Consider the following 25,368-nt stretch of genomic DNA (forward strand, 5'->3'; position numbering starts at 1 on the left):
TAATTCCTTATTTTGGAAAGTTTCTCCTACAAATCATGTACTTATATAAAAGCAACAAATTATTAGTAGAAGGAAGCAAGACTACTTTGATTTTTCAGGCAGAAGTGAGGTAGGGGAGATGGGGAATGCTCTCCCAGCTGCTTAGGGTCCTTGGTATGAAATTTATTTTTCTTTAATATTCAGTTTGAGATCAGAATCAAAAGAAATGGGCAGTTCTTTCTCAAATCGATCTGCATAAAGTGCTCATGATACTATGATGAGTCCCTTTGGACAGTGTGGCTGAGCTGATGACAATGAGTCACTTGAAATTATTTGTCTTATCAGTGGTAGATGAGAGTGTGGTCCAAAACCAGGAAAGAAGGAAGGGACTGAGGCAGGAACATTAAATGAGCATACATTTCTTTTTCATAATTTTATATATCTGACACACCATTCACCTTCCTCACAGCATTCCAGAAATCACTTAAACATATTTATCACATGTAGTCATATCACCACATCCTAAAACATACTGTTGACACCTTGGTTCACCATTTGGCTAAGGAGTGCCATTGCCCACAATTTACTAATTTGATCTATATTTTCAGGGTCCCTATGCACCTACCCTCGTAGACATTATAGTATGAGCTAAATGGCAGCTAAAGAGCTCTCTCCTCCTCCTTCTCCTTTTCCTCCGAAGCACTGGTTATCCTCCGAGGCAGCAAGCAGACAAGGAGTATAAAAGTTTCTTATACAGTTCTTTCCACTCTAGACATAAGAAAGTCACACATTTATACTTTTCAGCAGCTGCCTGGAATCCAGTACCATTGTAACTCTTATCAGTATTTCTAACAGAGCTTGGCATCGCAAAACTTACTACATGACAGATTATCAAAATGTTACTATAAAAGAATCAATCTTTGGCCAGGTTCAGTGGCTCATGCCTATAATACTAGTACTTTGAGGGGCCGAGGTTGGAGGATTGCTTGAGCTCAGGAGTTTGAAACCAGCCTGGGCAACATAGTGAGACCTTTTCTCCACTAAAAATAAAACAAAATAAAAAAAAATCAGCCAGGCATGGTGGTGCACACCAGTAGTCTCAGCTACTCAGGAAGCTGACTGAAGTGGGAGAATTGCTTGAGGTTGGGGGTGTGGGTCAAGGCTGCAGTGAGCTATGATCATGCCACTGCACTTCAGCCTAGGTGAAAGAGTAAAACCCTATCTCAAAAAAAAGAATCAATCTTTAATATTTCAATAGTGAAACCATATAACAACAGAGTGAAAGCAACAAGTAAAAGTGTCAGTAGCGTCCAGGCGCGGTGGCTCAAGCCTGTAATCCCAGCACTTTGGGAGGCCGAGGCGGGTGGATCACAAGGTCAGGAGATCGAGACCATCCTGGCTAACATAGTGAAACCCCGTCTCTACTAAAAAGTACAAAAAACTAGCCGGGCGAGGTGGCGGGCGCCTGTAGTCCCAGCTACTCGGGAGGCTGAGGCAGGAGAATGGCATGAACCCAGGAGGCGGAGCTTGCAGTGAGCTGAGATCCGGCCACTGCACTCCAGCTTGGGTGACAGAGTGAGACTCTGTCTCAAAAAAAGAAAAAAAAAAAAGTGTCAGTAGCTAGAAGAGATGAACGGAATTTCATAGAAAAACTTACAATGTAGATTTGCATAATTAACATATCAATAGAATAGAAGCTATTTTTATAACTGTGAAAAAGTCTTTGGAGAAACACTGATGAATTCTAAATCTTCATTCTCCTTGTGCACTATTCCTAGTTGCCAGAACTCACATCGCCGTGACAATTTTCTGAGTCCTTCATGATTCTAATGAAACTTTCACTGTTGGCTAATAATTTCTCATAATTCTTCCTAAATAGAGTTACTGAGACAAGATATCCTGAAACCTGAATAGCACAGTTAGAGCCAGAAAAAATAAATTCTAAGAAAATATCCTATGAATGACCAGCTCAAGAATGCAAACTTGCAAGGTAAGAACATGAGAAGCTTATCTTTCGTTTTCTGGGTTAGTCGAGAGATTAAATGATAAATGAAAACCAAGGTTCTCCTAGACCATATCAACATTCCCATAGTCAACCACTTAATGCAGTCAAGGTCAAGGAAAGGTCCTTAAGAACCTGATTGTTAGGTGATAAGAAGTATGTCTCCTCCATCATTCTAGAATACTATTTCCTATTACGCAGTTTCTTCAATTAACAAAAAGCTTCCAAAACAAAATTTACCTGACATGGGACACAGCAGGAATTGCAGAATTATATAGAAATGCCTGGATGTGCTCAGCTCTCTTTGCCTCACTCACCATCATAAAAGCAAGAGATCTTTGAAAATGTCACAGGAAGATATACTGAGTCTCTGAAAACTTCTCTAGCATAGGCAGTTTGTGTTCAGCTCCCCCTGCAGACCCAGGCACTGTGGCACCCGCAGCACAGAAGTACTCAGCAGCATCACTCCAATGCACAGAGGGTTTCCTCAGGTTGAAGGAATATTGGCTCCTCTTAAATTCAGCCTCAAAGCCTTTAATGCCTTGAACCAGAGTGTCCCCTGAAAAGTACTTCAGGAGCAACTGGAGGCCTTGGCCGGGGGACTGGACATACCAGAAGAGAGAAGGTGTTGCCCCATAGGAATAGTTACATCTCAACTCCAGTGAGGCTCCTTCAGAGACAGTGATGTGGATGTCAGGCTGGGTCACTGACTGGGCTCTGGCAGTTCCTGGAAAAACAATGTGCTATCAGTGAAAGCAGTGCAGGCTCAGTATAAAAAGTAAGCATTTCTAGTCAGAACCTGTGAAACTAAAGACCATAAAGAAATTTTACTCACTCAGGACAAAATGTATGCCCAGCAGTGGGATGAGCACCAGGAGCATGGCTGAGCAAGGGAAACACTATAGGCTCTTTTCTGCAAGATCTCCAGAGAACAAGAAGGAAAGTGGCTGAAGAAACCAAGAACAAGAAGTGTGGGGAAGGTTTGCTGGACGAGCTCCTTGCTTATATAAAACTACAAAACCTGCAGAGATGAATGTGGTTGCTTTTAAACCTCTGATTCTTGTCACTTGTCTCTGTCTAGAAAGAACTCAACCAGCTGCAGGAAGAAGAAACTGAGCAGTGGATTGATCTTCAACAGAAACAAAAGCTCCAGTTTGTGCAGCCTCGCCCTCTGGAGGCCAAGTGCAGAAAGGGAGTTTAGCAGAGACCGCTCATGAGTGTGTTCTTCCTGTTTTCTGAGATGTATCAAAACTTCCACAGGACGTGTTTCTTCCTGACCAAATCTATGATGGTGTTTTAGTCCTAGAGTCCATTAGCAATAAGATTTCACGTAAAGATGGAGTAATACGTCACCTCACAGAGGAATCGTTATTGAAAAGTATATCAGAATTTAGATATGAGTCCATAAGAGTCTGGGCTCAGAACAATTGCCCTGGACTGAGTTTTGGATGGTTCAGTGCTGCCACAGTGGTGATGGAGGATGGTAGAGACATTTCCCTCGGATGGTGCTTGTGCAGCCATAGAGGAAAAGATTTCACACAACGAGAGTAGTGCCTCCATGCAACTAATGACAAGGCATAACTCATGACAGGAAGGCTTTGCCCCTGGGGTAAAGAAAATAAAACTACAGAAACCTCTGGGGCTGAAGGAAATACAACCACAACAAGCGAGAAATAAAAGTTGAAATTTAAAAATAAAAACAAGTAATAATAAATGTAGATGGGAACAAAAATAAAACTCTGAAAACATGAGAATGGAGAAAGTCACTGCTTTTTTTGTGGTTAATGGGACCCTTGACAAAGTCAGAATACTTCTTTCCTTTGATTTGAAAGCATAAGCCCAGTTCTCTCCTTGGGTTCTTGATTGACTTGTTCCTGTCGGAAAAGATTGTCTTGAATGAAGAAAATTGAGTAATGCTATCATTTTGTAAAAGTGTAGCCTTTGAGCGTAAACTTCTAATTCTTAATGTCATATGCTCATTTCCCTCCTCTTGAATATTTCTTCCTAAATTAAAGAATAGAAATAAAATGGAAATAGACTAAAATTCACAAGAGTAAAAAAAAATGAAGGTCATCTGGTGGAGGTCGTCTGGTGACACATATTTCTAGGAGACGGAAAGTAGGTGGGATCATATTGAAAATTAAATCAGAGCAGAAAAAAATATTCAAAAATAAGCTATGAGGAACAACTTCTTCTGAATTTCAGAATGGTGGTCATTTTAACTTTTCTCAAAGTTGCTGAGCATTTGCAAAGCCCAGTGTGTTCAAAGTCAAAGGTCATAGGATTGTGTGATGTCTTGGAACATTGCCTTTTGCTCTGCACTGGAAGAATGTAAAGGAATTATTCAATCCTCTATAGTAGTAGAAGCAACACCTCATAGTTAAATAAGAATAAGATCATAAATAGAATATTCTCACTGAAGGGTGTTGGCAGCATTCTAAGAAACACATGATTACCTGGAAGATTTAAGGGTCTCCAAACACAGCCCCAAATACCAAAATGCATGGTTCATTTAAAGGAAGCAAAAAATCAGAAATGAAAAAAATAGGCAGTGAAAGAGAAAATTAAAAACTAATCAGCTCTGTTTTAGGTACTAAAAAAAAAAAGTAGTATTTGAATAGTCCTACTATGCATTAACATACTCTTAAATCCAGATATAATTCAGAATACAAAAATTTTTAGACTTTAGGAAAAAATATAGTACTTGAATTATTTATAAAAACAAGTATGCATTCTCAATTTTTTTGCACCAAAGAAAGACCTTCTTAAATTTGGAAAATAAGAAATGAAATATCAAAAAAAAACTTAAGACCTTAATTAAATGGTCTTACAATCTTGATGAGAAAAATTTGCAAATATAAAAAATGAATTAGATTAACTAAAAAGGGTAATACAACTAAAGAGCGTGGAAAAAGAAAACATCAAATAGCCATTCTTGATGAATATTATGGACAACCACAAATTAATGCAGGACCATAGTAGAATAGGAGATAACTTTAAGATACCTACAGCCAATCTCTGCCATGGATTGCAAGTAAAAACTGAACGAAATACAAAAAAGAAAAAGAAAAAAAAACCTACCTGTGGACTCTGAAATTACCCAAGAGCTGGCAGATTGTGTAGGGAAGTCAAAAATTGGAGAAGCAACCTGCACAAGGGTGAATTTCATATTTTTTCTGTTTCTTTCTCTCGACTTTGCCCTGAGGGAGGCCCCAATGCATACAGCAATATGGTGATGATGTAGGAAGTCAAAACTCTGCAAGAAACACAATTTTCTGCCTCTGTGGGTCAGGCTAGAAAAGAGAGACCCTAGGGAAGAGATGGAAAATAGTTTCAAGTCTCAGGCTAATCCCAAGGCTCTACATACGTGAACCTGACTCAGACCAGAACAGCAAATCTTAGGCTATTTAACTAATATTTGAATCACCATTCCAGTCTCAGACTACCCCCAAGTGGCACCCATGCAGGAGAAACTAAAACCAATGTAGCAGAGAGTTCACTGAGAACTGACCTGAGATTTGAGCCACGCAAACTGGTTTCTCTAATCCCTGAGCTACACACGACAGGTATAAACCCAAACCAACATTGCAAATGATTAGAGAACTGAACTGTGAGTTTGAGCTACCAAATTCCACAAAAGGGAAGAAACAACTAACAGTGTGAACCAAACTAGGTTGACTTTCTGCTCAAACAAAAACATTAACATTTTTTAGATGATTGTTTTTTAAAGAAGAAGGAAGAGGAGGAGAAAACAGAGTGCACACACATAATATTTGAAATGTTCAAGATGTACGTCAAAATTATTTGACAAAGAGCCAGAAAAATGAACTAATATTTAAGTAAAAGATCAACAAATTCAAATATCAAGACGACTAAGATACTAAAACTCATAGACAAAGATGTCAAAGTAGCTCGTTTGATTATGTTCCACAAAGTAAAGAAAAAAATAGAAATTGAACTGAAAAATATGGTATCAAAAATAAAAATCTTACAGTAAGGGCTCAATAGCAAAATGATAGAGAAAAGAATATGCAAAATTGAAAATAGATCAATAAAGATTATTTAATCCAACTAATTTTGACTTTGTTTTTCCCCAGGAGACATTTGGCAAATCTGGACACAATTTTGGCTGTCACAGCTTGGGGTGTGTAGTGCTATAGGCATCTAGTGTAGAGATGTTAAAAATTCTGCAACACACAGGGCAGCCCCACACCCCAATAAAAAAAATTATAAGGCCCAAAATATCAGTAGTGCCAAGGTCAGGAAACACTGACAAACCTTCACATCAATTTGAAAATTGAAATTAAAAAACACAGAGCCCTGGAGACACATGGGAAAATATTCTAAAGTCTAAATTATATCTAACTAGAGTCCTAGAGGGAGAGGAAAAAGATGTTGGGTCAGAAAACATATTTGAAGAAAGAATGGTCAAAAGCTTGCCAAATTCACTGAAAGACATGCATTTATCAGTTCAAGCCCCAAACAAGGTAAAATCAAAGAGAACCACATCTAAACACATTATAATTAAATCACTGACAACAAAAGATTGTATAATTTTTCATGTGTGTGTGTGTGTACACAGCTTCTATATGAAGCAGCTAGAGAAAAACTATATATTACATCATTGGAGGACAATTACTTGATGGCCATGGATTTCTATTCAGAAAGCATGGAGGCCAAAAGACAATGAAGTGGCATCTTTAAAGTGAGGGGGGGAAAGTGTTGACACACAATTACAGACACAGTAAAAACTATCTTCCAGAAATAAAGGGCAAGTTAAAGGTACATTTTCAGAAAATTAACACATGAAAACATGTTTCCCAGCAAATCTGCTCTAGAAAAAATACTAAAGGGAGTTTTTAAGTTAGAAGGGAATTTCAGTTATATATCCTGGTATCAGAGAAAACCCAAATCTTCAGGAACAAAGGAAGATACCAGAAATGATAAATAGCTGTTAAGTATAAAGTAGTTCTTATTCTTCTCCTTAAGTTTTATAAAGTGCATATAATTGTTGAAAGCAAAAATTATAACATTGTATGGTGAAGTTTTCTATATATTGTGATTTTTTAAAAAATTGAGACAAGGATCTCCCTCTGTTGCTTAGGCTGGAATACAGTGGCATCGTCGTAGCTAACTGCAGCCTTGAACTCTTGGACTCAAGCTATCATACTGCTTCAACTTGCCGAGTAGTTGAGGCTAGAGGTGAGTGCCACCATAACCGGCTAATTTCTTTTGTATTTCATAGAGATGGGGTCTCACTTTGTTGCCCAGGCTGGTCTCAAACCCCTGAGTTCAAGCAATCCTCCCACCTCTGCCTCCCAAAGTGTTGGGATTACAAACATGAGCCACTGTGCCAGGCCTGATGAAGTTTTCAATGTATGTGACTAATATATATGAACAACAATAACAAACTTTAGTGTTGGTAGATAAAGGGACATTGTGTAAGATTTCGACATTTCACATAAGGAGGTACAGTATTTGCTCACATAAGACCCGGGATATTTAGGCATGTACATTGCCATCTCCAGAGCAACTACTCAAAAAGTACAGAGTTATAGCCAAAAAGTTCATAGATAAATTAAAATGTAAATTGAAAAGTATTTAAATAATCCAAGAGTCAGAAAAAAAGAACAAAAAAAGGAACATGGGTGAAACACAATAATGAAATGTACTTAAATCCAACCTGATTGATATTTATATTCCATTTTAATTATCTAAACTTCACAATGCAAAAACAGAGATTGCCAAAGTAGATAAAAAGAAAAGATGCTCTTTTATGCTACCTACAGGAAACACATTTTAAAGTCATAGATAGTTTAAAAATAAATAGATGAAAAAGATATAGCATACATCAATAAGCATCAGAAACTTGGAATTGCTATTTAATATTACAAGACAGACTTCAAGGTTGAGTTCTTGAGTCACAGAAAGTCTCAGCATCTCAGGAGGTTTGTGTTCAGCTCCCCTGCAGTCTCAGGCACTGTGTCACTCACAGCACAGAAGTACTCAGCCGCGTCGCTCACATGGGCTGAGGCTTTTGTCAAGTGGAAGGTGGTTTCACTCTTCTTAAATTCAGCCTCAAAACCATTGATGCCTTTAACCAGCGCGGTCCCTGATATGTACTTCAGGAGAAGTTGGAGTCCTTGGTTGGGGTATTGCACGTACCAGAAGAGACTTGGTGAAAAAGACGATGAGTAGTTGCACCTCAGCAGCACAGGGACTCCTTCAGAGACAGAGACCTGGCTGTCAAGCTGGGTCACAGACTGGGCTCTGGTTCCTCCTGCAACACCAATGCTGTGTAAGTAAAGGCAGCACAGACTTTGCTATGAAGAAAAGATGTCTCTATTCAGAGAAAATTACAACACAGTCACATTTACAAAAGGAATAAAGGTAATGGAATGTTACTCACCCAGGGTAAAAATCACCTCAAGCACTGGGATGAGCAGCAGGAGCATGGCTGAGGAGTGGCAACGCTGGAAGGAGATAGGAGCAGCGGGGAGGTTAGGCTGGACAAGTCTCTGCCTTTGAAGCGTTTCAAAAACAGTTAAAGAAAGGCTTTCTCTTAAGGAGCCTAGATGTGTTCTGACCTCTTGTTCTCATCACAGCTCCCTATCTACACAGACATCAGTGAGCTACATACATCAGCCATCTGCAGGGAAGAGGCTCATTGGATGAGGATGATCTGCAATGAACACAGATGCTTCCTTAGTGCAACGTTGCCCCCTGAAGGCCACAGGCGAAACCACGGATCCAAGGAAGCAAATTTTGCTTCTCATTTGAGAAATGTGGTATCAAAACCAACAGAAAGTGTTTCTTTCTTACCAAATTGGTGATGATGTCACCTTCTGTAGAGTACATGGTTTTAATCCTAAATACATGAGAAATGAGAGTAACGTAAAAATGGAAGACTAATTTACTTTACTGAGCAATTAGTCACAGAAGACAACATTCTAGATTTTGGAATACCATTGAGACATTCTATATTATTTTGTAAAATCATTCATCAAGGAGAGGGGAGGTGATCAGTTGCCTCAGTCTGGCCTCAGCTTCATATGGCCCTGTGTTTCTGAATGTGAGCATTACAGTGGGTGAAAGATTATTCCTTTATTTGATTCTTTAAAAAATAAACAAATTAGACCAGAGTCTCATACTTAAAATCAGCATGGATCACATGTCATTAATTAACTAATCAAAACAAACAAATAAAGCAAGATTTTTTCTAAACGAAAATGTGAAAGAGGCCCCTTGGTTTCAGGTCAACAACTTTGATATTTGTAACCCTAGGAAAAAACAACTCAGGTACCTCATGTTTAAAAAGAGTCCTGCTCCAACTGTCAAAGCTCCTATAGACTGATATATTGTGCCAAATTATATCTCACACTAAAAAGAACGTTAACAGAGGCCCATCTATGGAGAAACTTTAGCGGAATGATGAGTGTAAGAAAATATAACAAATAAATAATCCTGGGAAGAGTTAGGAAAAGAAAAGTAAAATAAACCTATGTTAACTCAGAAAGTTGGGAGGAGTGCAACCAGCAGACAAGACATGAGAGGACCTTGTGGGAGGTATAGTAGATTTGGGAGAGATTGACAGTGACACTCAACAGAGCTAGGTGAGCAGCAGTCCCCTGTGGGTGGGAGACAGACTGTATTGAACTGGAGCAGTTGACTCCATGGCCTAAAAAGATGAAACTCTTGAATGACAAACCATCTTCATCCGACTTATTTTAGCGTAGAGATCATTGCATCCTAAAAAACAAAAAAAGCAAATGAGGAGAGAAATCTCAGGTGAAATGAGAATCTGGCCAACAAGGATTCTTTTCACAAGGTCAGAACAAAGTCCCTCCTTTCTCTGTACTCTGTTCACTTGTGCCAGCCTGAAATCAGTTCTCCTTTGCACTTCTGATCTATTCCTTGATTCTGTCTATAGATTTTTTATGTGTAAGAAAAAATCATATAGCCAGTTTGAAAACTTAAATGTTACTAGGATGTGCTCCTGATTCAAAATTCCTAACTAAGCATATGTATTCTCCTCTTATCTTTCCAATATTCCCACTGAAATAAAATTTAGAAGTATAAAAAGAATGACTTGAATCCATAATGGTAAAAGTAATAATGAAAAGATGAAAACTATCACAATTCCCATGAAATGAAAAGTAGATGTGAGCACACTGATGGATGAAACAGAGAGTGGAGAGAAGTCAGCCCAGAATGAACTATAAGAAGATTGCAGTGGAAATGCAAGTGAAGGGAGCCTACTGGGTGAGACCCTGGAGAGGTTCCGGGTTGAGAAAGCGAGTAGGTGATGGAGAGTGGGAAGAACAGAACACAAGAGAACATAGTGAAGGTCCACACATGGAATAGCTGCACTAGCCTCCCTCCGTTCTCACCATCCTGCTTCTGTACTTGTGTGTGATAGGCATAGTAAGCCAACTTTTACTTGGGTATTTAACTTTCACAAGAGTTTAAATGCACCACTGAGATTACTGCAGTTTTATTATGAGTGGCTGACAGAATTAGGCCATCTTCAAAGATATTAGGTGCAAGGAACAAAGAGGAGCAACTTAATTACCACTTCCCTGTTCATTCATCCTAAAAAGAAGCCTGCCAAATCACATGTATGCCCACATACCCACACTACTGGCCAGGCACCCCATTCAAGGAGAAACATTGTGGGGAACATGGGCACAGTGATATGAGAAGTCCATCCTGCTACCCAGTCCTCCATTCTTAAATACAAATTAATAACAAAATAGCATTAATCATGTATAAGTATAGATGGGATCTCTTTCTGTTGTTCTTTCTACACATGGAAGCCCAGAGTCATGAACTGTGAACCATCAGAGTCATTTCTGCCTCAATACAAAGGGATGAACAGAATGTCATGTTATCATTCCCAAAAGGAAGTAAGATAATATACTGGTGCCTTAGTCATTATTCTTAAAATACCTTGAGTTTTAGCTTTGAGTAATATTTCCTTACCTTTATTTAGATGCTTTCTGTTAAGAAGTGCTTTAACCTGAGGGAACCTAGAGAACCGGTCAATAGGTGCAGGAAACCACCATGGCACATGTATACCTATGTAATAAACTGCATGTTCTTCACATGTATCCTGTTTTTTAGAAGAAATAAGGAAAAAAATAAAAACATATAAAAAATAAAATCACTACATGTGATTAGTGAAAAAAAAAAAAAAAGGAAGTGCTTTAACCTAACATTATTTCAACTCTTCAAGATCGGTAAAGCCAGCTATATAAACTCCTTCAAATAGAGAATCAAATTAAAATTCAGAATATAATTACAAAGTCTATTATTTCTTTTTTCTTTTCTCTTTTTTTTTTTTTTTTTTTTTTTTTTGAGACAGAGTCTCGCTCCGTCGCCCAGGCTGGAGTGCAGTGGCCGGATCTCAGCTCACTGCAAGCTCCGCCTCCCAGGTTCACGCCATTCTCCTGCCTCAGCCTCCTGAGTAGCTGGGACTACAGGCGCCCGCCACCTCGCCCGGCTAGTTTTTTGCATTTTTTAGTAGAGACGAGGTTTCACCGTGTTAGCCAGAATGGTCTCGATCTCCTGACCTCGTGATCCGCCCGTCTAGGCCTCCCAAAGTGCTGGGATTACAGGCTTGAGCCACCGCGCCCGGCCGCCAAAATCTATTATTTCTTGAGTGCTGCCCACATGCCAGGTGAGTTCCAAGTTAATAGTGAACACTGCTTGTGCCCAGCCAAGACCCCCTTTCCCAGGACAGTGTCGCCATCCCCAGCTACTGTCACGGCTTTTTTCTTCCTGTAGTTCGGAGAGCGGAAGGAAATGGCATCCAGAGGCTTTTCCGCTCCCGTAGTTCAGCGAGTGGGAGAGGGTGTTACAGCTCTTTTCACTCCCACAGTTTGGTGGGTTCCAGATTCTTGTCCCACTGGCTAAGAGGAATGAGGTATGCAGAAACCAGAGAGTGAGCAAAGCAAAGGAGAATTTTACTGAGTGACAGGAAACCTCTGGAAAGCAAGACGGAACCCAAAGTGTGTAGCCCTCTGGGAGGCTAAGGCCGAGTGTTTCTATGGGCTTAGAATGGGGGAGTGTATGCTGATTGGTCCAGAGGTGGTCTTGGAAAAAGCACCATTTGATTGGTTAAAAGCCATCATCCAGAAGGAACCAATCGAGAGAGAGTGGGTAAGAGGGGGGATTCAAGTTATGTACTGTATCTGGAACTGGCAGTTATGTACTCTCTCCGGAACTGGCAACTCGGTTTTAAGGCTTTGAACTGTCCTTGGCAGGAAGGCTGGGTTTCACCAGGGATCTGTCCTTGTCTGCCTAGGAATATATCTGTCTCCTGTCGCTATCACTATTGGGAATATTAGCTACTCTCAGCTCACAGTTGCCCCTTTTCCTAGAAAATCGACCTCTGCCAATGAAAGTCATCATTGTGCAGTAGAGTATACCTCTACCCCAAGAAACAGCACAGCCAATGACGACCTTATTCTTACATACAACAGGTCAGCATTCTGGCCCGCTTGCCTCAGTGTGGAAAAGATCAATCCTGTGATGCAATTCATGCTCCAGAGTTCCCATGAGGTCAGGCTGGATAAAGACTCCACTAGCTGGCACGTTTATGCTTAGCCTTTTCCCATCTCAACCTGGTTTTCTCAATCAATTATGGATGAACAATTTCCAATTCAGGCTCTGCTTCTAATGAACTTATCCGAAGACAGTATTTCATCTCATTTAATCCTGAGTCCAATCTTGAAATATATATAACAGTATAACTTAATATAAATGGCCTATTAGGAACATAATTGATATTCAAACGAGCATGGCAGCACAGGTTCTTTCCAGAGTGCCAGGGTGCTTGAAGGCATATGATAAAAGTGGTACTAAAATTTAAGTATTTTGATTTCAGTACAACTTTCTGATCATCCTCACTGCTTTACAAATCTTACATGACTTGGAAAATTTTCTTAAGTCTTCAGTTCTACAAATTAACAATTTGAAGCAAATGTTGATTGACTTGCACCTTTCATCAGTAACTACATGAACTAACTGAACAGAAATCTTGATTCTTCATTTCCAAAATTTTTCCACTGTACTTCCTAAATAATGTCATGACTAACAGTCTACAAATTCGTTTTACAATAAATGTGACTTTTCAAGCTTTTTCCTATAACTCAATGTACTAAATATTAAACAGCATTATTTTCATTAGGAAGTAAATATTTTTCCTGGACTTGGCATACATTGCGGGACAAATTTACAATGCCAGGTAGTCAGAGGAGGGAGGCATTTATACGTTGTTCAGCATTTCCAACTCTCCTGACAAAAATTTGCTGAAACATTCTTGATACCACACAGTCTTTGGTAATTGATTTACACAGGTCTTTGCTTATCATACTAAAGCTCCTTAGTGTCTGGACCTCTTTTAGATGCTTACTCAGAGATCCTTCTCAATAAATTTTAGATTGTTCCATGCTCCCATGCCCTGCCTGGGGAAATGGCATGCTATGGCTAGGGCTAATGCTCCCTATCATCTCCAAGCCACACTTAAGTACATAGGTATAAATATATTCTTTTACAAGGCTCAAGCCAGGAGTTTTAAGTTCAGTTCAGACTTTACCCCAAAATGGCAAGAGAGACCCTCTCTAATATTTAGTCACTGCAACTGTCTAGACTTCTAGTTTTAACCAGGTCTTACCCTCTGAATCTAGTTCTTCCATCTATCCACTAAATATACCCTTACATAAATCAGGAGTGGTGCTGTGGCTGAGGCTGGAGATGAGGGTTCTATAACTAAAAAAATTTTTGGCTGGGTATGGTGGCTCACACCTGTAATCCCAGCACTATAGGAGACTGAGGCAGGGGTATCACGAGGTCAGGAAATCGAGACCATCCTGGCTAACACAGTGAAACCCCGTCTCTACTAAAAAAAAATGCAAAACATTAGCTGGGCGTGGTGGCGGGCGCCTGTAGTCTCAGCTACTCAGGAGGCTGGGGCAGGAGAATGGCGTGAACCCGGAAGGCGGAGCTTGCAGTGAGCCGAGATCGCGCCACTGCACTCCAGCCTGGATGACAGAGCAAGACTCCATCTCAAAAAAAAAAAAAAATTTTTTTTTGACTGATAGAATTTTTGAAGTCATTTGTTTATGACTTTTTCTCTGCTTTGCATTTCTGTTTTGCTGTTGCATTTCCAAATCAATGACTGTCAAACGCTTTGAGTAACTAAAGAAGGAAAGAGGAAGGTGTCCTGGGAACTATGAGAGAATATCTGTCATTGTGTGAAAATATTTTCTTGTTATATAATTTAAAAACCATAAAACCAGTCTCTTGAAGAAGTGGCATAAAACTAGACTGAGCACCGGGATATATACATTAAATATGCGTGCCTTTTTGTATAGCAATCATACCTTAATTTTTTAAAAAGGAGGGAGGAAGTAGAGTTTTAGAAATTATGAGTATGTTATGGCATAGATTGTGCTGTATGTGTGAAGTAAACATGCGCAGCTTTTTATCAATCAGACTTCAATTAAAAAAATATTTAAAACTAGAGTGGAAAAACAGGACTAAAAAATATTTCAACCAGACCAAGATTTTTGTTTTTATTTTTTTCACGGTTTCAATTATTTTCAGAATTATGAAAATACTTCCCTAATTAATTAATCCTCCATACTAGTTCTTATAATTTCCACGTGAATGTAGAGAGCAAAGAGAACTTCACTACCCTGCAGTCTAAGCTCTACATCAGGCATTCCTGGGGCACAGCAGGTTTGGGTACAGACTGCCAGTGTCTAGAGAGCACTGTGTGTTCACGACACAGAGGTAGGTGGCTGAATCACTGAGCTGGGAGTCTCTGATGAGCAGAGAAACATACTGGCTGGCTTTATTGAGCTGTGCTGTAAACCTTCCATCTTCTTTGTCACCACTGGAGTATGTGGATATTAGCAACTCAGGGCTTTGCCCAGAATATTGTCTGTACCAGAGGAAGGACTGAGAACCACGGTCACTATAAGTGCAGTTGAGAGAGGCAATGGCTCCCTCTGGAACACTGAGGGATCCAGAATTCTGCTCCACCTTCTGTTGGCTCCAAACCCCTGTGAAAAAATACAGTGGTCAGACAGAGAAGACTGGCTGGGTAATAGAGGCTTACTCCCCATAATTTAAATCCTCTTTTCACTGATGCCCCCACTCTCCCTTAGTTAGAAAAAAAAAAATCATGCTTCTACCTATAGACCTATAATAGACAATAACTCCAGATACTATACATTATTTTCCTATATAGAGATGCCCCAAACTCACAGCTCGACGGAAGCCACAGGATCACTAGTAAAACTCTCAAGGATTTCATCATTCTTTTCTGCCCTGGTTCACTGAGGATTCAAATTTTAAACCCTTAGAAAAATGAACCTAGAATGGATATTTCTACTTTTTCTACCTTAAAATCATAAAAAAGAATCTGTTTACCACGTAGAAAAAATGATGCTCTTTTTAACAACCCTAATTCACCTCTAAGCCCCTCCCCTCATCCTTCTTCCTCCTCCTCCTCCTCCTGTCTCTCTCTCTCTCTCTCTCTCACACACACACACACACACACACACACACCCCAGCACTTGAGAGCGTTCCTCAAGGTCCCTAAGAACACACTGCCATCTTGTGGAATCATGACAGTGATCAAACTTGTACTCAAAATGTAGAGTCTTATTATGTGAACAAGTCATTTTAAAAATCTGACACATTCGTTAAATTAAAAATTTGAGAAGCAAATGCTCCAAGTTAATGTCTATGGGGATGTTTATGTTTGTATGTGTATGATATCAAATGTCAATCGTTGTATAAGAGCAGTTGTTTCTAACAACCACTTTCCTACACTGAAATAACAGTCATGAAGTATTCTATTATAAAAATTTAGGTGAGATTCTTGCAATTCAAGGAGTATTTCTCATTGCATAGCTCTTTTCCATGTCAGGCCACACATCCCTATACCACTCTGTCATCTCCAATTTTTAGAGAAGTTTCTTGTAACTCAAAATAATTCTTTCAAAACAGAATGACCTAAAATCTAGCTGAACAAACATGGTTCTAGCTCACAGCCTTAGCAACATTTTTTTAACAAGACCAAGGAATAGAGGGTCTTGGAAAAAGCCACTGCATTTTGCACCAATGATACATGCATGTCAAAACAATACTTACACGGGTTGGTGTAATAGAGATTAACCTGCCAGTACATAGCCTTTCTCTCTTTTTTTTTTGTTTTTTTTTTTGTTTTTTTTTTTCAGAGCAAGGGTGGAAGTTTATTTTAAAAGGCTTTAGAATAGGAAAGAAAGGAAGGTACACTTGGAAGAGAGCCAAACATTTCACTGAGGTAAAATGCAGTGTTTAACCTTGACCCTAGGACTTTATAGGCTTCCTCTTTTCCCATGATTCTTCCCTTAGGGTGGGCCACTTGCATGTGCAGTACCGTCTTACCCTTGGGAAGTGAGCACATGCAGTATGTTTAGGAAGTAGTACATAGACTTTCAATGACATCTTGTGTGACCGTTTATTTTTCTAGTTTCTCTCATGGCTGTTCTTGTAAAAAGCTCGTATCTTCAAATTAATTTCCAAAAGTTATGGATTTGGTGTCTCTTTCTGCCTTTCCATCTCAACCTAAACAGAAAATCAGAACTATGAAGCGTTATCTATACAAGAAACCTAATTGTGTCTACAGAGAAAGAAGCACAAACAACTACTATTCCTCCTCTTGTTCATAACATGCTTTGTTTCCTTGCAGAAGCTGGTGGCTGGAGGCCATGAAGGATGCAGGCTCTTTTCTACTCAAGGACCATGTGATCAGTATCCATCAATGATGGCTTGGACGGGCCTTTTCTATTCCCACCAACAACTTCATAGGAAATAGAATGAAAGAGGATATACCAATATCAAAATCCCTTTCTCTAAGATTACATTGCAAGAGGCAGAAATCACAAAAGCTATTTCTCAGTAAGTGTAGAAACCAAAGAAGGAGCAACCCAAGATGGCAGTCACCAAAGTCTTGGAAAATTAATTTAAAAAACAAATACAACTTTTTTTTTTTTTGAGGCAGAGTCTCACACTGTCGCCCAGGCCAGAGTGCAGTGGCTAATCTCGGCTCACTGCAGGATCCACCTCCCGGATTCACGCCATTCTCCTGCCTCAGCCTCCCAAGTAGCTGGGACTACAGGTGCCCGCCACCACGCCCGGCTAATTTTTTTGTATTTTTTAGTAGAGACAGGGTTTCGCTGTGTTAGCCAGGATGGTCTCAATCTCCTGACCTCGAGATCCACCTGCCTCGGCCTCTGAAAGTGCTGGGATTACAGGCGTGAGCCACCGCGCCCAGCCAACAAATATAACTTTTAAAATTGAATGTGGAGTTGAAGCACAGTCCTTATAGAAAGAAATCACCTTTTGAATATTTGTAACAAAAATAGTATGGGTCAATAGTCTAATGTTGTACCCAAGAGCAATATCAGTGCCAGCAAAATGACAGAATTTATACAACATCAAAGTTGTACTGCAAAAGCTTCTGTGCCTAATAATGTCTAGATAACATATAAAACTCTCCTTCATATGCCTTAAGGACAGTGTTATGGCAATCAATCAAAGAGAAATCACAGTCCCCTTCTCCACTGGAGTAAGTGGTCTTCATTTTCCACAGCATGAAATTTTCCAGAAATGTCTTGTGGACCTCAAAGTATTGAAAGCAAGATCTTATTCAAAGGCAATTTATTTTAAGATACTACTGCAAATGCTACTAATTTAGTGTCCATTTGAAATACATAAGTTGTACTATGAAAAACAACAAAGAAGATTTTTATACACATTGCAAAAACACAAACATCTTTACCCATTGTGTTCCTATTAATATGTATCTATAATTATTATTTAACTATTAGTTTGCTAAATAATTTTAGGGGAAAATGGGAGTTACAAACAAAAACTACAAAAATATTGGCATTATTCTTATCTATGTAACTACCTTAATCATTGTTTGTTATTTTGTATGGCTCCAAGTGTCTAATGTCATTTCTTTTCTGTCTGAAAGATTCCCTTCAGATTTTCTCGTAGAGCAGGTCTGGAAGTGATGAATACTCTCAGTTTTTCTTTATCTGGGGCTGTCTTAATTTCTCCTTTGTTTTAGAACAACAGTTTTACCAGATATAAATTGGTGGTTGACAACTTTTTTCTTTAAACACTTTATGCCATCCTACTGCTTTCTGGTTTCCATGGTTTCTGATGAGCAATTGACTGCTGATCTTATTAAGGATCTATTGCATGTGGCTAGTTGCTTCTCTCTTGAAGCTTTCAAGTTCTCAATTTGCCTTTTTCTTTAAACAGTTTGATCATAAAGCATCTCACTGTGAAGTTTTTTGCCTTTATTCTACTTAGTTCTTGTTGAACTTCTTGGATGTGTAGATCCATGTCTTCTGTCAAATTTGAGGAGTTTAGGGTCATCATGTCACAAATATTTTTCCTGAATCTTTCTGCCTCTCCTCCCATTCTGGGAATTCTGTTATACTTATTGTCCCACAGGTCATCTGAGCTCTTGTGTATATATTTTTTCATTCTTTTTTCCTTCTGCTTCTTAGACTGAATAATTTTATTTGGCTTATCTTCACATTTGTAGATTCTTTCTCCTACCTGCTGTTAAGTCCCTTTAGCAAATTGTTTTTTAGAAAAAAACTTTTCTCTGTTGCCAATTCTCCATCCTGGGGAGATTTTGAGTTGTTTGAAACACAGACCAGCCCTTTCAATTAGCCCTTCAATGAGCCACCTGAGAGGTCAAAGTAATCAAGCACTGCTTTGATATAACAAGGTCCACTCTGCTTCTTCCAGCACCAGGAACCCACACTTGGAATGGAGGATGTAATTTAAAGACTATCTTAAAGCCAGTGATGAAAAGATGGAGCAAACGTAAGTTAAAAATAACACAAATTCTCCTACCAGGTTGCAATTCCTTTTTTATTGACTAAATATGTGCTTGGTAGCTGTAAATCTTTCTGTGGTATTTGGCTGGAGGAAACTGGTTGTGGTCTTACAGTTTTGTGTCTTGACAGTCTGTTATTTTCCTGATCTTTTGGCTAAAGAAAGAAAAAGTCTGGTCTTTGGGCTTTTTTGTACATATTCACTAACATTTCCAGGTCGGTGGCTACTCCTGATGGTATGAGGCAAAAGGAAACTCTTGGAACTCACTGCTTTAGCATTGCTCAGGTCCTAAATTTCTTAACCAGTTGGGCTTTTTCTCCCCACTTTTTAGAATAGTTTATTTTTTTAATTTTATGCACAGATTATAATGGTTTGAATAATAATTTTTCACTGGTATGAAAGCAGCACACAATCAGTCAAAACTGGACTTTATGTACGTATACAACTATTCTGTTTTTCCCTTTTGGTACAGTATTCAATAAATTACATAAGATATTCAACACTTCATTATAAAATAGGCTTTGTTAGGGATGGTTTTGCCCAACTATAGGCTAATGTAAGTGTTCTGAGCACATCTAAGATAGGCTAGGCTAAGTTATGTTGTTCATCATACTACATGTATTACATGTACCTTTTACTTACAGTATTTTCAACTTATAATGCAGTCCCATAATAAGTCAAGGAACATCTGTAATATCCAGAATCATTAGCTGTATGTAACAAGATGAATGGAAAAAAGTACACCTTCTCTAACTTTCTAGAAGTGGAAGGCATGATGCTTCTTTTTTTCTCCTAACAGCAACCTTAGAACAGCCTGGTAGGTATACTCTCCTGGTAGCAACATGGTCAGAATGGTGTTAAAACTGAATTCTGGTTCAGCCACCTGGATTATTTTGTTGGACAAACATGATCATGTATTATGAGGTTAACTGTCATTAATTGGAGTGTTCTGCTCTATGAATTATTGTACAATGGTCCACAAGGGCCCAGGTGATAAATAAAATGGGTATATATAAAAGTCATAAAATACCTTTTTCCTCTATTTATTGTTCTAGACAAAAGGTTTGAGTATGACTAGGAACTGACCACAAAAAAAGGCAAAGCTTAACTACTAGAATGGAATGAACAAATTTTGTGATTGTGGATAAAAAGAGCAACAACACTGGCACTTAGGAAGGGACAATCTTGGACCACTGGAGGTGAAGGGGGTGAGGATTAATGTTCTCTTTGTATGCTAGATGAAGCACACAGCCTGGCAAGGTAACAATACAGTTTGGTTGTCTGTTGATTTGTCATCTTCTTCCACATTCCATGAAAACAGAAAAACTCCTGTGAATATGGCCTCTCCTGAACATTTCTGCAACATGAATGGTAGCTTCCCAACACAGATTTCCCATCCTCTTAAGTGTGAAAATACAGGAATCAGCACAACATTTTCTCAATCTGACTCATACAAATGTGTATTTTTCCCCTGGTGTCTGGACAGTCTCGGGTTATACCATGAATGGCTACAGAGCTTGCAAATACACACTGACCCTGCTCATATAGCCTAACCAAAGTGAACTAATGCTGACCCAAATAAAGTCTAGCAATAAATTTCAAACTAGATTAATCTTGGCACCTTTGGTTATGTTCGTGTCTGTGAAATAGGGACCATAGGAGATCTCTATATTGGGAATAATAGTTAACTTTTTGGCAATTAAAACAAAGATCAGCATGTCAGTCTAAATTTCCATGTGTAACTCATGTTAAATAATACACTATATCCTAGCTGTCTGTACTTTGGGACTTATTCACAGCTGGGAGAATCTAGAATCCTCTGAGGCATGATTGAGGTTGCTATTGCAGGATGGTCTCCTCCTCATGCTTAGAGTTCTGCTGACAGTAGCCTTAATTAAATCTTGTGTAAGACAAATTCTATGCATTTAGTCTCTACCTCTTTAGTCAAATTAATTAGAATGACCGATGGAGTGGAATACCCATAAGAAAAATTTCCAGCAGCTAACATGACATAGGACCATGGAATGGATACTGTTGAAAGACAGTCCACCGTGAGTCATACCCCTACATGACCTGCTGGGTATGCCAATAGTGTAAAGCCATGACCACTCTACAAGGACCACTTTTCAGAGTTAGGCTTGCAGCAAGCAACCTTAAGAGATGAGGTAATGCCTCCCTGTACGACAAAGAGCAAGCTGGCTTACTGTTTACTGTTGCTATAAATTTCCCAAGCTCAGAGTTCCTCAGCTATGACACAGCACCACTGCATGCAAACTATTCATCAGCACTCACTATATCATCTTTTGGGGACTTAAGGGAAGAGTAACTGAAGTAAACATATTGATGTTTAGGCTGTTTGCTGCGCCATAAGTAACAAAATCCTTTGTCTCTGACTAAGGAGTCTCATGTCTTTACTGGCAACCTCAATGAAACAACACACTTATTAGCTTGCAGGAAGAGGAAAAAAAATCCAAGAACTGATAACACTCTTCTCTACTATAGTAAAGGCTTGAACTACATGTTAGAAAGATAAGTTTCCCTAAACTAGTCTGGAAGGATGTAATATATATAGCCCCATGGGTAATTAGCCATCACTTCCAATAAAATGCTTGAGCAATTTTATAATATACTTTAATGAAGTAAAGACTCCTTCTGGGACATCAGTGTTACCAACTCAAATGACTATTAATCTTGTGAGAAGCCTAGTAGCCACTACACAGATGGTCAAAAGCAGGGTAATTATGAACCAGTCCTTTGAACATAAATATATTTAAACCAGATCTTTTAAAAATCTAATCTACAACATGTCTACCAAGGCTATTTATTTGAATTTGTTTCCTGAGGGGCTTTTACTCTTACAGTAATTTGAATTATAACTTTGACTTCAGCTCATAATTATTGGACTTGAGAAGTTACTTTTATACTTTCTAACATGTTTTAAGTATTTTTTTTCCATTTAGATATTTCATCATGTGTTACTAGCCTTTAGATTTGACTAAGTGCTTCAGATCACATCTGATAAAGGGAGGCCACTTTAGCGAGGAAAGGCTGAGACCCTGAATGGATCTAACTATTTGACCAGAGTTCACTGAGCACAGAAAGGCTGGTTTTGAGTCTGGGAGCAAGGGTGAGAAAGAACTGAGCTGCCCGACATAATGAAGCAGAGAGAACACACAAAAAGGTCAAAGTTGCTAGGGTGAGACTGAGAGGAAGGAAAAAAGGAAAGAGGAGGGCCAAATAACATCCATCCATTTATCTTTCAGTGAATATTTTTTTACTGGCTATTATAGGCCAGTCATTGTTGTAAGCACTAAGAATAAAGCTGTCAACTAAACAAGCAATACCCCCGACCTCATAAAGCCTGTATCCTCGGTGGAGATATAGACAATAAACACAGTGACAATAAACACGTAACCGACAATATAACTGCACATTGTGATTATTACCGTAATGAAAATAACAAGGGTGTTGTAATAGAGTTAGGGCAAAGGCCATGATGGCTGCATTAGTCAGGATGATCCGCAGAAGTCAGCAGGTTTTCTCTATGGTAGTGGTATTTGAGCTGAGACCTGAGGAATGAAAATGAGACTCACCAGGATTCGGGGGAAGAGCATTGCAGGTGATTGAGAGAGTTAGACTAAATGTGGAAAAGGACATGGCAAGTTCAGAAAATTGAAAGGAGGTCGGTGTTTTTGCTGCGTAGAAAGCCAGGAAAAGAGAGTTTAGAGCTGAAGGGAGAGGGGAAGGTTGAATGATACAGATCTTTGTATGCCGCAGCCTAAATTTGCATTTTATTCCAGTAGCAATAGAAAGCCATTGAAGCATGTTTGCCAATTAGAGACATCTCTTTATTTATACTTTAAAAAATCATTCTGGCAACCCATCAGATGGGTGCTTCTCAAACTCTGAAGTGATAGAATCACCTGGGAATGTTAGCAAAATGCAGATTCAAATTCAGTTAGCCTTGCGTGGAGCCTGAGAATCGACACAAGTCCAGACAGTGCTGGCCCATACTTTGAGTAGCAAAAACATGGAGAATAGATTGCCTTGAGAAAAAAGAGATCAGTTATTAGGTTGGTGCAAAAATAATCGCGGTTTTTGCCATTGAAAGGAAATGGCAAAACCGCAATTACATTTGCACCAGCCTAATTGCACCAGCCTAACAGAAGGTAATGTGAGCCAGAACAGTATTTTTCAAAACTTTAAAAAATATATCTTATTGTATGAAAGAATATTTATTCTACGTGATGGACTGTTTTTAATCACATTTTTAATAATAAAATATATAAACACACACATTAAAAGAAAAGAAAATTAAAACATTGTGAAAGTGTTTACTTAATAAAATAGAAGCTACTTTAAGATAATAATGGTCATAACTGATAAAGTATTGAAAAATCAGCATCATGTGCTGCTGTTGAAATTACACTTTGGTGAAATATATTAGGCATTTAGTGTTATATGTTCTCCTTTATCCAAGCAACTCCATTTCCATTAAAATTACAAATTTAATTATGTTTTTAAGAAGCATTATCTATAACACTGTATAAGAGGAAATAATACCAAAAGTGATTAATTTTTTAAAATATATCTCTATAATGGAAACCAGGCAATCACTTAAAATTATGCCTTCTGGGTGCACATCAAAAGTGGATTGGAAAAAGAAAATGTGATACATAAATACCATGGAATACTCTGCAGCCATAAAAAAGAATGAAATCATGTCCTTTGCAGCAACATGGATGCAGCTAGAGGTCATTTCCCTAAGCAAATCATTGCAGAAACAGAAAGCTATATACCATATGTTCTCATTGATGGGTAGGAGCTAAATATTGAGTACACATGGACATAAAGACTACATATAGATACTGAGCACTACTAGAGGGGGAAGGAGAGAAGGGGCAAGGGCTGAGAAAATAACTGTTGGTATTACGCTCAGTACCTGGGTGACGGTATCATTTATACCCCAAACCTCAGCATCATGCAATATGCTCAGGTAACAAACCTGCACATGTACTACCCCCTGAATCTAAAATAAAGGTTGAAAATAAAATAAAATAAAATAAAATAGGCCGGCAGGGTGGCTCACGCCTGTAATCTCAGCACTTTGGGAGGCCGAGGAGGGTGGATCACGAGGTCAGGAGATCCTGGCTAACACGGTGAAACCCTGTCTCTACTAAAAATACAAAAAATTAGCCAGGCGTGGTGGCGGGCGCCTGTAGTCCCAGCTACTCAGGAGGCTGAGGCAGGAGAATGGCGTGAACCCGGAAGGTGGAGCTTGCAGTGAGCCAAGATCACGCCACTGCACTCCAGTCTGGGAGATACAGCGAGATTCTGTCTCAAAAAAAATAAAAAATAAAAAATAAAATAATAAAATAAAATAAAATAAAATTATGCCTTCAATATATGCTTCCTGGGATGAAGACACCTAAATATAATGTTGAGAAAAACAAGCAAGGTAATAAATACTGGATGTATTATGAACCACTTTTATAGAAAAATATAGCTGCATATGTATACCAAAAAATTTTTACAGGATAATAGCTATAATTTCTTGGTTATGAAATTATAGGTGTGTTCTATTTTTCTGGGTGTTTTATGTCTTTATATATCTTCTTATATCTTTATATATACATACAAGTAATAAAAATGTAATTTAGTTTAAAATTACAGCACACAACTCCTTTTTTCAAACACCGAATCCCGCTTTACATCTTTCATGGAAAAAGCAACTGACAAGGGGCCAGAATGCCTGGCTTCTACTCCAGGCTTCCATTTCACTGCAACACATGCTTTGAGTAAAGTGATGTCATGCCTGTGGAGTCTGCTTTTTTCATCTATCAAATGAGGGTCATGAGTTGGAAATGTATTTTCTAAAGTGTGATTGACACAGGAGGTCATATTAGGCAGAACACAGAGGGTCTTTTTGATTGTTATATACGTAACATTATTTTAATTTGTATTAGGAAAAAATATCTTGCACATCCAATACACATTTTATAGCATATAAATGTTTCCACTGATAGTAACTATTAAAGTAAGGACAATATTTTACATATTTTTGGCATCTATTTAATAGAAAAGTCAATTTACTGTTAAATTAAGTAAATTATGGGGTAGATGGTACACAGATACAGCAAATATCGTTTGAAGATTATGAAAAAATAAGTTAAATGCTGCTGAGTGTACAACCAGGGGAAAATTTGTTCCATGGACTCAGAGTATGTGACCTCTCAGAACAAACAATAAAGGAGTGGAAGGACTCTGGGCAAGCAGGCCCAGGATCTGTACAGTCTACATTGAGGAATGAAATTTCAATAATGACAAAACAAAACATACTTCCATATAAATTCAGCTTCTTCACATGAGAGAGATGGTGCATTATTCTTCACTTCTGTTTGGAGACACAGGTTGTAAAGAAAGATCCCCTGACACATAAAAAAAAAAAAAAAAAAAAAAAAAAAAAAAGC

General features: G+C 38.6%; 2 gene segments (V, D, J or C); both read right to left on the bottom strand.

The window, feature by feature from the left end:
* The window catches only part of LOC104656245, a 632,938-nt gene extending 624,305 nt beyond the window's left edge, over positions 1-8,633 (bottom strand). The window contains 2 exon segments of the V gene segment in view: positions 7,971-8,261; positions 8,391-8,633. Coding sequence covers positions 7,971-8,261; positions 8,391-8,436 — 337 coding nt within the window.
* Positions 1-25,368, bottom strand: part of LOC104674124 — an 840,972-nt gene that overhangs the window by 659,053 nt on the left and 156,551 nt on the right.

This window comes from Rhinopithecus roxellana, chromosome 5 (assembly GCF_007565055.1).
Source record: "Rhinopithecus roxellana isolate Shanxi Qingling chromosome 5, ASM756505v1, whole genome shotgun sequence".
Lineage (NCBI taxonomy): Eukaryota > Metazoa > Chordata > Mammalia > Primates > Cercopithecidae > Rhinopithecus > Rhinopithecus roxellana.